The following is a 15,194-nucleotide window of genomic DNA, read 5'->3' as shown; positions in this document are numbered from 1 at the left end:
GCAGGGCTGACTTAGGCCACAGCTGATCTCTGGCAATTGCTCCTGGCTGCAGCCTACTGAAGACCAGGCCTGGCCATCTTCAAGATGCAGTACAAGACTGATTGAAAGCAGGTCTTTCAGAGCTCCTCTTTGTTACTATTTCCAAAGCTAAGATCTACTGGACAGTTACACTTCCAAGTCTGTACTGATCATATGTAGCCCAGGAGAGCTCACCTCCTTCCCTAATATTAGGCAGAGATGAATCACAGCAGCAGTTGGGCATGTTGCTGCCAGCATTCACAGCTGCTAAAACGTGAGAAGGTTCATGCTACCAAAGATACAGGTAAATTTTAACCCCAGCTCATCTCTGCAGCCAATGTCCTCCCCCACCCAGCCAACAATACCATTGTTATGAGTCAGGGAGGCTAACCTCTCTGACCATGTTGTCTAACTGGCACTGACTACAGGACTGGGTAATGTGCAACACAAATGGCTCCAGGATTACACTTTTTTCGCACAGTATCTCTTTACATGGCATTAAGGATACTCAGTAATTAAACTTCAATCACTGAACACAAGAATTTAAAACAGATGGACAATCATTTATTTATTAAAGAGTGCAAAACATTATACTATCCAAAGATGCATTATACAGAAACCATGCTCAAAAGAGGCAAACGGGATATCTGCATAGGACTGACACATTGTCCATAGGATGGAAAAGATGTTTTATGGCTGTTGAGGCAGATACGTCCACTAGCTGCCATCTCTTTCTTTACCGCAATGTTGTTGTTTTACAAGCAAGCAAGACTTCCCCCTTACCACTCTAACCAGTATAATTACAATAAATCGCCTGAGATGATGTGTTTAATGCATTCTATATTACCAAAAAATTAGCTAGGGTTTCAATATGAGACAGTTTCCCATGCAGTAATTGTAAATAAAAATACACACAGCTAGACTGAAAAGCATAGAAACAATTCTCTAGTTATAGCATCTGTTGCACTTAGAGACCCCCCTTTGCCCATGTTACAAGTCAGCCATACAAATGTAGAAAATTGACAGCAAAAGGCCCTCAAGCTACAGAACACTCATTTTAATTATAAAACCCACATAACTATGCGTACTGAAAATTCACAGCAAGTTCTGCTTTCTCCTGCTGGCTGTATTTCAAAGTCAATATTAGAAATAGCACAGACTCCACTGACATCAAGGTCAGCTTGACCCCGGAAAAGAGTTTTTCAGATGGCAAATAATATCAATCAGTAAACTGTTTCCTAAGAGACCACATTTGTATTGAGTCAGTACAAATGGGTTTGAAGAACAGACATTTCTTCTAATAGGCGGGAATTTCCACTAAGGGAGCTGACAGTATGTGGGCTTAAGTTCACAAACAATGGGCCAAATCCTCAGGACTGAGGGGGCTTCTTTGCCTGCACTGCCAGCATAAGCCTCCCATGAGGGTGGCTTACTTGGCCCAGAAGGATCACTTGAGCGTAGGGATGATTCTGAGGTAGTGTAGTGTTGATGGAGGGCTGTGGCTGGAGAAAAGGGAATATGGCTGATGATTCTGGGCTTGGTTTTTGGTCTCTTGTGGACACTGCAACAAGGCTCAAGTTTGTTAGAGCAGTTTGAGGTCTGCTCTAACACAGAGGGCTAGGGGATAGAAAGTCATACAGTACTACGATCAGGCCTCCTTTCCACACCAACCTCTGACCTGTGCGCTTTGGCCATTTCAGTAGATCCGGCCCCCATGTATATATTTAGTATTTGGATAGATATGCTGGTTAGTAGATCAACATGCTATGCACAGAGCATGTTATAACAATTGCAATGTTTGTAAGCACTTCTCAGAATTCTCTCCTGCCTCTAAAGTGGCAAGCTCTAAAGTGACAACTGACAAGCATAGATCTTCCCCTTCAGAAAGGCCCTTCTGCCCTAGGCACTGTACTATCCAAGGACCAGATAAGTTGTCAGGGTATCAATATATCCTGAATCCATTTAGATTGCTCCCCTACTTGCATATACAACCCCTGAAGACATTCCTCTGCAATATTAAGGCCATGCCTACACTATGGGGCTATATTGGTACAACCCCAGGACTGTAATTATTCCGGTATAACCTCGTAGTGTAGACACAGCCTAAACTAATGTGGAAGGGTTTTTTCCCCCATCGGTGTAGGAACACTACCTCCCTCCGCAACAGTAACTAGGTCGATGGAAGCATTCTTCACAGAAAGCTTGGTCTGTGAAAACATTGTTAAATCATGTAATGTTAGGATATTTGGCTTTCCTGAGCATTTAAATGGTTCAGATGTTTAGTTTCCTTCACGGTTTGAATCAAGTTGGGGAAGAAGATTTGAGCCAACTTTGAAAAGTGGGCAAGTATCATATTTAAAGTGTTCTCTAGCTTCTGTCTCTTTGTTCTGCCCACTGATATCCCAGAGGTACACCGACCTGCTACTGCACAGCTTTGTTTACAAGGGAGTCCTGGCAAGCCAAGGTCTCATCCCACACAGTGCTGAACCTTCCCTGACATCGGGGCGAGTGAAGCGGTGTTAAGTTCCTCTCAGAATTTTTCCCCCTGGTTAGAAGCAACAATCCAACTTTGGGTTGTGATAAACGTGAATTGTGTTCATGTCTGTTTTGATTTACAGAGATCAGGACTGGAAAAACAGTGTCTCCCTTTCTCATTCTTGGGGGCTGGCTGTTTTGCAGATGGTTTCACAACTATCTCCTTATTTCTGTTTGGTTTTAACGCTAATAAAAGAAACAGAAGACTGAATTCCCCAGACAATACAGTGGGGGGTGGGGAGAGATGAATGTAACGTATGTATTCAGAAGTCTGCAACAGACAGAAATTACTTCTAGTTCACTTCCCTATTACACACTGGTATTGTTCTGTCACTTCAGGGGCATAAGGGCTTCATCGCCATCTATCTGGCTTTAGTAAGAGTGATGTGTGCTGGTACCAATGAAGAATTGTTCCATTTACTTCCCTGGAAAAGGGAGTAACTTGCAGCCTAACGTCCTACCCACACAGAGCAGGAAAACAACCATCTTTAAAAAGCACAGCTAATGGCCCCTGATATGTAGAACTTGCTACTGTGGTGAAATTCCAGTTTGGCTTCTGATGGCAGCAGCTGGCTCTGTGAATCAGAGCTGCAGATGGTTTGAGACTCATATTGATTTACCATGAAAGTGAAGGTAGCAATTGATTCCTAGAGAGAAGGGATTTTTGCAGGTACTGCTGAGATGTTGCTAGAACTCTAGCTGACAGAAGTTTGGTTATACAGTCATGAAAGAGATGGAGATGATAATGCCAGAGCATAAAAATCACCAGGTGAACAGCAATAAGCAGTTCTCTGAACAGCCGAACACGCAATTACAAGTGTTTGGCAGGTAACTATAGAGCTTCAGATCTGATATAATTATCACCAACAGAAATTTTAGTTCACATTTTTTAGGGGAAATAAGCATGGCTTTTACACTGAGAAGTTAGTGTCTTACACAATCAAGAAGTTATCGACTTCTAATGACACAGCTCACAGAGGTGGCGGTCTTTGTGTCTTGTTCTACAAGTGTATGTAATTAATGAGGCAACCCAATGGTAATTTATAAACCTGAGAATTTTTTTCTGAAGATTTTGGTCAATTATACCATAGCTGTCAGGTCATAGATTTGGAAGAGATTTTCTGAAATCTTGTCAAAAATATCATCACACAATGAGTCAGCAAAAGATGCAATCTTTTTTTCTACACTGAGAACTTTGAACATTATCAAAGACACTTTAATTCCAATTAAAGTGCAGCATTCAAAACATAAGCAATGCAAAGATATCAGCCAACTATGTAGATGAAGACAGTGATTTTAAAGAAGCAAGAATTTGCCTGTAATTTGAGAAATTAAAAAAAAAAAAACATGAAACTTTGTGATTTTTAATTGAGTGATAGATTTTATATAGAAAAATAACAGAACTAGTTACTAATTCTTGCAAACCAAGAATCATATGAAATACTGATCACTGGTCCAACTCAAGTATTCAGTATATGATCTAGTAGTTTGAACAATTAAAGGAGTGGTCTTAATTAGGTCCAGTGTAAAATATTAACCTTTTGGCTAAGATCCAAAGATAGCTTCAATTTACACAGATATATCCTCCTTCCAGGGGACAGAAGGGAAAAGTAACACCAGGGGCTCAACCTCTTTTTAATCCCTCGCTTGTAAAATCTTACAATGGATTTGGTTAGTTCTCTCTACTGTATGGAATTCATAGTCCAGGCACAGAAATAAAAAGGGGCTGTAATTAAATAGGGGGAATAATTAGTGAAACATCCTGCACTAGATAATCCAAAGGAATGACAAAGACTGAGCATAAATGGTGATTCAAAGCACGAGGTACCATGTCTGTCCCAAAGAAGCCAAATGCTTTTAAATGCAAATATCCTATGATCTACATGGGGGCAAAATGCACAGAAAACTCACTGAAGAAACACAGCTTGTTTAGTCTGGATTTCCAATGCTTCACAGAAATCAGGACCTTCTGACATGACACAGCAAATGACAGATAAATATATCAGCTCAGAAAAGACCCAGCATATACAGAGGTATGGCTGGAAATCACTGCATTCCTTCCACTGCTAACACAGTGGTTGTGAGAGGCATTTCTAGCACATGAGCATTCCATTAGTCCCCTACTGCATATTTTGTTTCAGTATCATATAAACTATAGTCACAGTTTACTTTCGAGCCGTCAAGGTTTAAAATCAGTGCATTCTTTAAAAGAATTAACTATTACAATGTGGGGAACATAATGTCTCTTGTAGAAAAGAATTTTTGAAATCAAATTAATCCAGGAACATTTTGCTCTTGTTGTGGCACTGGGACAGGTTTCTGTGGAGTCCCGGTGTGGCCAATAGAGAGCCAAGAAAAGATCATTAGGTTATTCACAACATTTTGGCCAAGACACAAGAGGGAAATTTGTTGGACAGATCCTAATAATAAAAAGTGCGTTAATCAAGGGCAGCAGAAAATCCTTTCCCCATTGTTGCTGGAATGTGCCATTATTCAAAGATCGCTGGGGATTAGCAAATTACTTTTGAGCGTTGCTTTTGTTATAAATAAGGAAGTCAGAAATGTCGTGCCATACGTTACTGTCGTCATACAGGTAAGTCATGGAAGATTGCAGGGAGGGTTGGAGAGTGTGCCGATGATATTCAAAGAGCCACAGAACAATCCCCCAAGTCACAGCAGCAAAGATCGGGAAAGGGTCTTGCTTGGGTTCTGGGATATAACCCTTCTCCACTGCCAGTCGGGACAAGCCAAACAGAATACGAGACAGCAGGTACATGTTTATCTACATAAAGAGAAAACCCAAGGAATATTAGCCTTGTAACATGGCTAGCAAATCCGACCAAATCAAGCAACTTGGAAATTAAAGACATAGAAAAAGTTAATATCTGACCATAGTTTACTATATAATTGCCTTCAACATTGCAGTGTGTGTTTGTATCCTCCTAACATGATTACTGTCCTGCTTTGTTCATTGGCACTCTAGTTCTGCTGAGCAATAGGTTTCATCTGGTACCACATGCTATCACTTGGAAGATCAGTTGTATTAGCAGTAGATGCTGCGTTGCCAATACACTTCACAAGGTGGAGTGAAATCAACTTTCCAAGAGCTCAGTCAATTGGCTCTGCATCTTCATTTTAAAATCCAATTTAGATAAACTGCATGGGCACACTTATATCAGTTTCATATCATTTATATTGGTATAACCTGAAACTGTACATTTTACTACGTCAGTTAAACAAATATAAGCCAGGTTTAAATCAAATTAAGTGTGTCCAAAGAGAGTTCTGTGGCAGTTCAACTATATCAGTTTCAAATCACAACTTCAGTTAAACCAGTGCAAGTCTATGCGTGGAACAGGCCGGCGTGGCTTTCCCAAGGCTATCCCGCGAGTCAGTGGCAGAACTAGAAATACAAGGCAGGTCACAAGGCTCCCAATGCTGTGTGCACTACCCACTGATGCAAACTATTTTCCTCTAGGCTTTGACAGTAAACAAGCTAAATATGAAAGGTGGCCATATCACATTAGAGCATCACTTACAGCATCAGTCCTTTTTTGTTTTTTAAATCCTAGTCAAACCAGCTGGTACACAACATGTTTTTTGGGCAAGGTCAGAAAGATAAAACTCCACAAATACATTTGTTTACCTGGCTGTTGATATGATTGTTTTCACCAAACACTAACCAGCCTCCAACACAGGCTGCTACGAAGGAGTGCAACTGAAAGTTCTTTCCCTGTAGTCGGGATTGCAGCGCAATCAGCCCCTTGTAAGTGAACACAAAATACGCCAGGTTTCGGGAATGAGTATAAGTGGCCTGAGCAATCGCTTTCAGTTTCTCTCTTAAACTGAGCAAAGGAACAAACAAACGTTAGTAAAGCAATAACGTGGCCATCACACTGTTCACTCTGCTGGTACCTTGTCTACTTAGACTAAGGTTTTTGGGTCAAGAACATTCTACCTCTGTGCGTACAGCACCTGGCACAATGGGGCCTATTCTTGGTTAGGCCATAGACACTATTGCAATACTTTTCTTTTCTGAATAGGCTCAACAAAAACAAAGCTGTGAGGATGGCTCATTTCACTGCTAGGTCACTGATCAGAATCCAGTCGAGGTCTGTGTGTACACTGATGATTTATCATCGTTCCAGAAATTGACAGCCAGCCACTGGAGCAGCTGCATCAGCAAAAGCATCATTTGCGGATGATACTAAACTGGGAGGAGTGGTAGATACGCTGGAGGGGAGGGATAGGATACAGAAGGACCTAGACAAATTGGAGGATTGGGCCAAAAGGAATCTGATGAGGTTCAATAAGGATAAGTGCAGGGTCCTGCACTTAGGACGGAAGAACCCAATGCACAGCTACAGACTAGGGACTGAATGGCTAGGCAGCAGTTCTGCGGAAAAGGACCTAGGGGTGACAGTGGATGAGAAGCTGGATATGAGTAAGCAGTGTGCCCTTGTTGCCAAGAAGGCCAATGGCATTTTGGGATGTATAAGTAGGGGCATAGCCAGCAGATCGAGGGACGTGATCGTTCCCCTCTATTCGACATTGGTGAGGCCTCATCTGGAGTACTGTGTCCAGTTTTGGGCCCCGCACTTCAAGAAGGATGTGGATAAATTGGAGAGAGTCCAGCGAAGGGCAACAAAAATGATTAGGGGACTGGAACACATGAGTTATGAGGAGAGGCTGAGGGAGCTGGGATTGTTTAGCCTGCAGAAGAGAAGAATGAGGGGGGATTTGATAGCTGCTTTCAACTACCTGAAAGGGGGTTCCAAAGAGGATGGCTCTAGACTGTTCTCAATGGTAGCAGATGACAGAACGAGGAGTAATGGTCTCAAGTTGCAGTGGGGGAGGTTTAGATTGGATATTAGGAAAAACTTTTTCACTAAGAGGGTGGTGAAACACTGGAATGCGTTACCTAGGGAGGTGGTAGAATCTCCTTCCTTAGAGGTTTTTAAGGTCAGGCTTGACAAAGCCCTGGCTGGGATGATTTAACTGGGAATTGGTCCTGCTTTGAGCAGGGGGTTGGACTAGATGACCTTCTGGGGTCCCTTCCAACCTTGATATTCTATGATTCTAAAACCACCCGGGGGCTTTCCTTGTCTACACAATTTGCACTGGTGCAGTTTAACCCTGCTTGAAACAAGGTAAGTCCCACTGGGACTAACGGCAGTTCTCCTTGTCTGCCCTAGTTGTACTGGTGGCTGGCCCTCTGGGAAAAATCCCCAATACTGTATAACCAAGGCCTAGCTCAGAGGTGAGATATCAGCTTCCTGAATCTCTGAAACAACAGGCTGCATTCTGCTTGTCATCTGCATTTTTAAAAAGTCACATTGTGAGATTTTCCCATTTAGTTAGGAAAACAAGCATTTGATCTGAACAGGTCTGGTGTTTTCAAAGAGTTCACTTTTAAAAAATGGATGACTGTAGCATGGTCTCATCCTTACAGAGAATGCCAGAAAGGAAGAGCTAATGTCTGTACCTTCCACTCTTGAAGAGAAAGGTCATCACCAGAGCATGGGGGGCACGGATCTTTGCTCCATAGCTGCAAGAGAAAAATTATTATATGCATACACACAATGTTTTCAGAGGGCTTTTTATTACTGTAAGCCAACTATTGATCTTTTAATCCTTATATTATAGTGGAAATAAACCACAAGTTATTGGTTGATCAGCTTAAGTCAATTTCAATACATGGCCTGATAATTCAATCAATGGGTTGGTAGCTTTATTTTTTATTTATATGGTATTTACAGCCAAATAGCCACAGACTAATAGACTGTAACTTAAAAATAATGAAGGCAATTAAACCTAACACATTCCAAATGAGAATAAAACCAAACAACCTCAGCTGAAGTAAATAAAGAAATGCTAGCTCTGAGCACTTGAAAGGGCATTAGCACCTTTACAAAAAAAATAGGCCATGAATGCATCAATAGAGCCCTGCACAGATACAAAATTTGTATCTGATCTGCAAAAATGATCCACGGATATCTGCAGGGCTTGAGATGTAAACTCTGGATCCAAATCCATCAGCGATCCGCAAAAATGGTCCACGAATATCTGCAGATATAAAGCGGATATCCGTGGATTTTCAGGGCTCTGTTCATCATTCATAGTGCTAGTTATCTTTATTAAGTGCTCAGAGCTATACAGCTAAGTATTCAGTTTATCCTATTCCAAATGATGCAATTCAAAAGTGGATCAATGGGCCTTCTACACATCCATGTTTTAACCAAAATGTAACTTCATTTCACAATCCTACACAGCTCTCTGCTTGTTGATTTTGGAATACTAAACCTCAAACCTGCAGAGAGAAAACATTCATCAGGCCACAGAATTCATCTCATATTTTTCTTCTCCTCCTATTATTCTCGAGCTCCAAGTTTAAATCTTGGCAGATGATGGAGTTGGGCTTCATGGTCTAAGATTTGAACAATTTTAAATTATTGCAGCAAAAACATGAGTCACGAAATAAACTTCTTTCAGTCCTCTCTGCAGTTTCTTACAGCTTCTAGGATTGCACTATTTTCCCCCTTAATTTGAATTTATTTCCCCCAGATTAAAAAAATCCTCCAAAGTGTCTGCGTATGGGGTGTGGACAAAGATTTTAAACTCTGCAGCCTAAAATTAACTACCTGAACATGTAGCCTGATTTTCAGAAACGATGATCACCCAGAGCGCCTTCTGAAACCAATGGGAGCTATGAGTGCTCAACACCTCAGAAACTCAGGTGCTTTAATATGGTTTTAATTGCCTAACTTTAGGCATTCATATTTGAAAACATTGTTTTTTATTTAGATAGACTTAAAACAGGGAAAGTATCAGTAACTTAAAGGGAGAAAATTAAAAACAGTATGTTAGTATACGTTTAAATCTCCCCCACACCCACCTCCTCTTCACTGCTTTAATAACTAGCTTGCCATACTCTGACAAGTTTGGATTGAATCTCTGGCTACCTGACCATGACTCCCCCACCCACTCAGTTACTACAGACAAGTGGGAGCTGGCAACTAGGGCTTGCCTACATGGCCCGGCAAAACACACCAGGGTGGTGTGATTTGTAAAGTGCACCAACAGGTCATTAAAGCAACCAAAGTACTTTTTAGAGTGCACCGGCAGGTTCACACAGGGCCCTTAGAGCACAACACATTAGTGCACTTCACAAATCACAGCCTTTGGGTGCATTTTGCCAGCACCATGCCAACAAGACCAAAGTATATGTTTTCTTCCCTAAATATAGATAAAAGGCCTAATTCTGCTTCCACTGAAGTCAACAGAAGCAGGTACGACCCTGCTTTTAGAAATTAAGCCCTTCTTTGGAGTATTTTTTAAACATCTGTACAATGTATGGTCTTTATTCACAGCTCAAGTGAATGCAACTAGAACGCCTCTGAAAGGTATCAGCTAAGAAACAAACAGATTATAAATGCTTTTCCAAGGGGCAAAAAGAATTGCCCTACTGTTAGTCTGTATTCGCAAAAAGAAAAAGGAGTACTTGTGGCACCTTAGAGAGCTTATGCTCAAATAAATGTGTTGTGGCACCTTAGAGACTAACACATTTATTTAAGCATAAGCTCTTTAAGGTGCCACAAGTACTCCTTTTCTTTTAACATATCAGAATACAGTTCTTAAAATTATCCAAAAACTGTGTGAGTGGGTCTGTCATAACCTGGGAGCAGCAATTTTGATAGGACTGTGCTTAAAGTGCACCCCACAAGGACAGCTTGACTTTATTTTATTTTTGCTAGGTCTGTGACCCTTTGTAATCCACCTTTCTTGAAGCACTGCTGGAATAAGCTGTAAAGAGCTCCTCAAATTAAGTTACAGAAGCTGCTCCCTGAAATGCATGCTTCCTCCGAGGGAGGTCGCCTGTACCGCAGCAGACTCTGGTGGGGCAAGGGACAATCCTAGGGAACCCTGGGTATGGGCCTGGGGAGAAAACCCCCTCCCACCTCACAAGTACAGCGTGTGTGTGTGTGCGCGGCCTGAGAAGACAGTCGAGGAGAGCCTGGAGGAGAGCCTCCTCCCCACCAGGCACAGCTGGGCAGGGGTTAGCAAAGCCTGGAGAGGAGAGCCCCCCACAGGCACAGCCCAGGGGGGAGAGCCTGGAGAAAAGAAGGACCCCCCACAGCACGGGGGGGATGGGAAGAGACTGGAGGAGAGAGCCCCCCCACCCCACAGGCACAGCCCAGGGGAGGGGAGCAGGGCCTGGAGGGGAGAGTCCCCCCCACACACAGGCACAGCCCGGGGGAGGGGAGCAGGGCCTGGAGGGGAGAGTCTCCCCCCCCCACACACACACAGGCACAGCCCGGGGGAGGGGTGCAGGGCCTGGAGGGGAGAGTCTCCCCCCCGCCACACACACACACAGGCACAGCCCGGGGGAGGGGAGCAGGGCCTGGAGGGGAGAGTCTCCCCCCCCCACACACACACAGGCACAGCCCGGGGGAGGGGTGCAGGGCCTGGAGGGGAGAGTCTCCCCCCCCCACACACACACACAGGCACAGCCCGGGGGAGGGGTGCAGGGCCTGGAGGGGAGAGTCTCCCCCCCACACACACACACACAGGCACAGCCCGGGGGAGGGGAGCAGGGCCTGGAGGGGAGAGTCTCCCCCCCACACACACAGGCACAGCCCGGGGGAGGGGAGCAGGGCCTGGAGGGGAGAGTCTCCCCCCACACACACACAGGCACAGCCCGGGGGAGGGGTGCAGGGCCTGGAGGGGAGAGTCTCCCCCCCCCACACACACACAGGCGCAGCCGGGGGAGGGGAGCTGGGCCTGGAGGGGAGAGTCTCCCCCCCCACACACACACACAGGCACAGCCCGGGGGAGGGGAGCAGGGCCTGGAGGGGAGAGTCCCCCCCACACACACAGGCACAGCCCGGGGGAGGGGAGCAGGGCCTGGAGGGGAGAGTCTCCCCCCCCACACACACACACAGGCACAGCCCGGGGGAGGGGAGCTGGGCCTGGAGGGGAGAGTCTCCCCCCCCACACACACACACAGGCACAGCCCGGGGGAGGGGAGCTGGGCCTGGAGGGGAGAGTCTCCCCCCCCCCACACACACACAGGCACAGCCCGGGGGAGGGGTGCAGGGCCTGGAGGGGAGAGTCTCCCCCCCCCCACACACACACAGGCACAGCCCGGGGGAGGGGAGCAGGGCCTGGAGGGGAGAGTCTCCCCCCCCACACACACACACAGGCACAGCCCGGGGGAGGGGAGCTGGGCCTGGAGGGGAGAGTCTCCCCCCCACACACACACACACAGGCACAGCCCGGGGGAGGGGAGCTGGGCCTGGAGGGGAGAGTCTCCCCCCCCACACACACACACAGGCACAGCCCGGGGGAGGGGAGCAGGGCCTGGAGGGGAGAGTCTCCCCCCCCCACACACACACACAGGCACAGCCCGGGGGAGGGGAGCTGGGCCTGGAGGGGAGAGTCTCCCCCCCCACACACACACACAGGCACAGCCCGGGGGAGGGGTGCAGGGCCTGGAGGGGAGAGTCCCCCCCCCACACACACAGGCACAGCCCGGGGGAGGGGTGCAGGGCCTGGAGGGGAGAGTCCCCCCCCCCCACACACACACACAGCCCGGGGGAGGGGAGCAGGTCCTGGAGGGGAGAGTCTCCCCCCCCCACACACACACACAGGCACAGCCCGGGGGAGGGGTGCAGGGCCTGGAGGGGAGAGTCTCCCCCCCACACACACACACACAGGCACAGCCCGGGGGAGGGGAGCAGGGCCTGGAGGGGAGAGTCCCCCCCACACACAGGCACAGCCCGGGGGAGGGGAGCAGGGCCTGGAGGGGAGAGTCTCCCCCACACACACAGGCGCAGCCGGGGGAGGGGAGCAGGGCCTGGAGGGGAGAGTCTCCCCCCACACACACACAGGCACAGCCCGGGGGAGGGGTGCAGGGCCTGGAGGGGAGAGTCTCCCCCCCCCCCACACACACACAGGCACAGCCCGGGGGAGGGGTGCAGGGCCTGGAGGGGAGAGTCTCCCCCCCACACACACACACAGGCGCAGCCGGGGGAGGGGAGCAGGGCCTGGAGGGGAGAGTCCCCCCCACACACACAGGCACAGCCCGGGGGAGGGGAGCAGGGCCTGGAGGGGAGAGTCTCCCCCACACACACAGGCGCAGCCCGGGGGAGGGGAGCAGGGCCTGGAGGGGAGAGTCTCCCCCCCCACACACAGGCACAGCCCGGGGGAGGGGAGCAGGGCCTGGAGGGGAGAGTCTCCCCCACACACACAGGCGCAGCCCGGGGGAGGGGAGCAGGGCCTGGAGGGGAGAGTCTCCCCCCCCACACACAGGCACAGCCCGGGGGAGGGGAGCAGGGCCTGGAGGGGAGAGTCCCCCCCCCACACACACACACACAGCCCGGGGGAGGGGAGCAGGGCCTGGAGGGGAGAGTCCCCCCCCCACACACACAGGCGCAGCCGGGGGAGGGGAGCTGGGCCCCGCACCATGGGACGGCACTAGGTACAAGGGTGACCCCGCTTACACCGCTCCGTTCCGGAAGCCCTTGAGCACGGCCAGCGCCGCGCGGTATCTGCGCCGCTGCAGCAGGGAGTTGACGGTGTAAAGCAGGGTCTTGAGCATCGCCTGGGCCCCCATGGCCGCGACGCTCCGACCGGGGGAGGGGAGGGGGCCCGCTTCGGCAGCGCACAGAGCCAATGGGAACGCTGCTAAACAGGTCCGGGCGGGCAGCGGGCACCACGAAGATGAGGTTCCGCATCTGCGCGGAGCGAGCTCAGCCCATCACGCTCCGATGAGCTCCCTCAACCACCCATCAAACCTCCGACAAAGGGAAGACGCTGCCCTGCCCCTTTAAGGAGGGGATATCGAAAGTGATCTTGCTATTGGGGAAAGGGCCCAATACTGCAGCCAATCACAAACTTTCCCCTCCTCCAGGTCTGTTGCAATTGGCCAGAACAGAAGCGACTCTCTTCCAATGAGGGTTGGCCCTCTGGCGGGCCGGTTGTGGGGTGGCTCTTTCGCTGCCTTGTGGGGCTGGAGGTGGGGGCTGGGAGCGCCATGCCTGGCCCCTGAGGCGTGTTACAGCCACTGCGGGTCCCCGGGCGGGGCCACAGGCATGGCTGGGGAGGTTCGGGCTGCGGCGCCCGGGCTCGTGCCCTGCGTCTGACGGGCCACGTACCGGTCGCCCAGGGGAGGGCACAGAAACCCTGTGCTGGGCACGAGGGGAAGTCTCTTCCTAACCTCTGCCACTTAGTGATGGGTTTAGTTTAGCAGCCTTCTAAAAGAAAAGTATTCTCTCCGCTATCACCACTGAGGGTCTCATTACCTCTGGTCTTTTTTTGAATTCTGTGAAACACGTTAGCTCAGTGTTGCCCAGTGGCAGTGAGTTCCACAGGTTAATTGTGCATTGTGTGACACTCCCCTGGCCGACACCCTGAGAGCGAAGGGCTAGGAGGTGCAGATGGATGCCCTGATTGTCAGAGCCCTTGGCGCCTGGGACCCCTGCAACGAGCATGTGCTGCAGACCTGCAGGATTGGTCGCCGCTATGCCCTGCTCATGTGGCGCCTCATGGTCTCTGACACCATATGATGGCCCAGGGACATCTACACCGCACACATCACCAGCCACCGACAGTACCAGGAGATGTGAGCCAGAGCGACGTCATGCATCGACTATGAGAAAGGGACTGAGAGACTTTGTTGGACCATATGAACTAGAACCGTAAACTCACTAAACATTAAATCTCACCAAATGAGGGTCAATCCAGTCTCATCATCGTATCCCCTTATTATACTCCACACCTGAACATAGCCATTATATGAACAACATACCCTCATATCTCAATGTCTGTACTTTGACCCTTTAAGCTTTTACCCCCAATCAGGGATATTGCAGATTATGTATTCCTTATGCCATCCAATCTTAAACTGAATTTCGCACCCCTTCATAATCTGTACTTTATTCCCTGATAACCAGACACTCCTACACTTAAACTCTGCACTGTTTACTTTTTTTTTTAAAACATCATCTTAATACAAATTTTTAAACCTGAAAAGGTCATCTTTTTGCCAGGTTTAAATGTATTCTTTCTCTCTAGGCTTGGCAGAATCTGATTTTTATTTTAATTTTGACAGATAATATCAATGTTTATTTTTAAGCATATTTAAAGCATATTTTTAGATTAATTTTTTGTGTTGTGTAGAATTATTGGTTTTAAGCTTTTTTATTTTTATCTATTTACATTTTCACAGTTGTAGGAAATCATGGAAGGGGCAGACAATAATTAATGACGGTAAATGCTGAGATTCAAAAAGTTAAAAGTTTTATAAACTCTTAAAACAAATTGTCAATATCATATGGCAAAATGTAGAAAGTAAATATCTTTAAATGAGCTCTGATAACGTTGACATTAAAACATGTTTTATACACATGAAGGTCTGACTCTACTAAATTCTCAAGCAGGATTTTTCTTATTTTGCCTAACTGTAAATTTCTATCATCGATAAGAATATTTTTTCATAAATTTATGTGTGTACAGTGAAATCAGTGTTTACCAACATTTACCAATAAAACTCTAATCCTAAAAGCGTAGTTTTATTGAATAACCCCTTATTCTTGTTTAGAGAAAAGTTTAATAGAAGCACTTCATTTACCTTCTTTATG

General features: G+C 47.4%; 1 protein-coding gene across 1 annotated transcript; it reads right to left on the bottom strand.

Annotated features, from left to right (window-relative positions):
• Positions 1–560: 560 nt before the first annotated feature.
• On the bottom strand, positions 561–13,350 carry PXMP4 (peroxisomal membrane protein 4). Its single transcript, XM_073309900.1, has 4 exons — positions 13,056–13,350; positions 8,039–8,101; positions 6,200–6,398; positions 561–5,335 (listed from the first exon to the last, which is right to left on the bottom strand). Exons 1-4 carry the CDS (start codon positions 13,166–13,168, stop codon positions 5,072–5,074), a joined length of 639 nt encoding a protein of 212 aa, XP_073166001.1. The 5' UTR covers positions 13,169–13,350; the 3' UTR covers positions 561–5,071.
• Between the last annotated feature and the right edge of the window lie 1,844 nt (positions 13,351–15,194).

Source organism: Lepidochelys kempii, chromosome 13 (assembly GCF_965140265.1).
Source record: "Lepidochelys kempii isolate rLepKem1 chromosome 13, rLepKem1.hap2, whole genome shotgun sequence".
In the NCBI taxonomy this organism is placed as follows: domain Eukaryota; kingdom Metazoa; phylum Chordata; order Testudines; family Cheloniidae; genus Lepidochelys; species Lepidochelys kempii.
Note: the sequence above shows the minus strand (reverse complement) of the source record. Positions and strands in the feature narration are given on the sequence as shown.

Excerpts from the sequence above, each read along its gene's own strand:
- PXMP4 (XM_073309900.1), bottom strand. The coding sequence starts at position 13,168 with ATGGGGGCCCAGGCGATGCTCAAGACCCTGCTTTACACCGTCAACTCC. Across the intron at positions 8,102-13,055 it reads GGCTTCCGGAACGGAGCGGT|CTATGGAGCAAAGATCCGTG; the intron begins GTAAGCGGGGTC and ends TTTCTCTTGCAG. Across the intron at positions 5,336-6,199 it reads ACAATCATATCAACAGCCAG|ATAAACATGTACCTGCTGTC; the intron begins GTAAACAAATGT and ends CTCTTTATGTAG.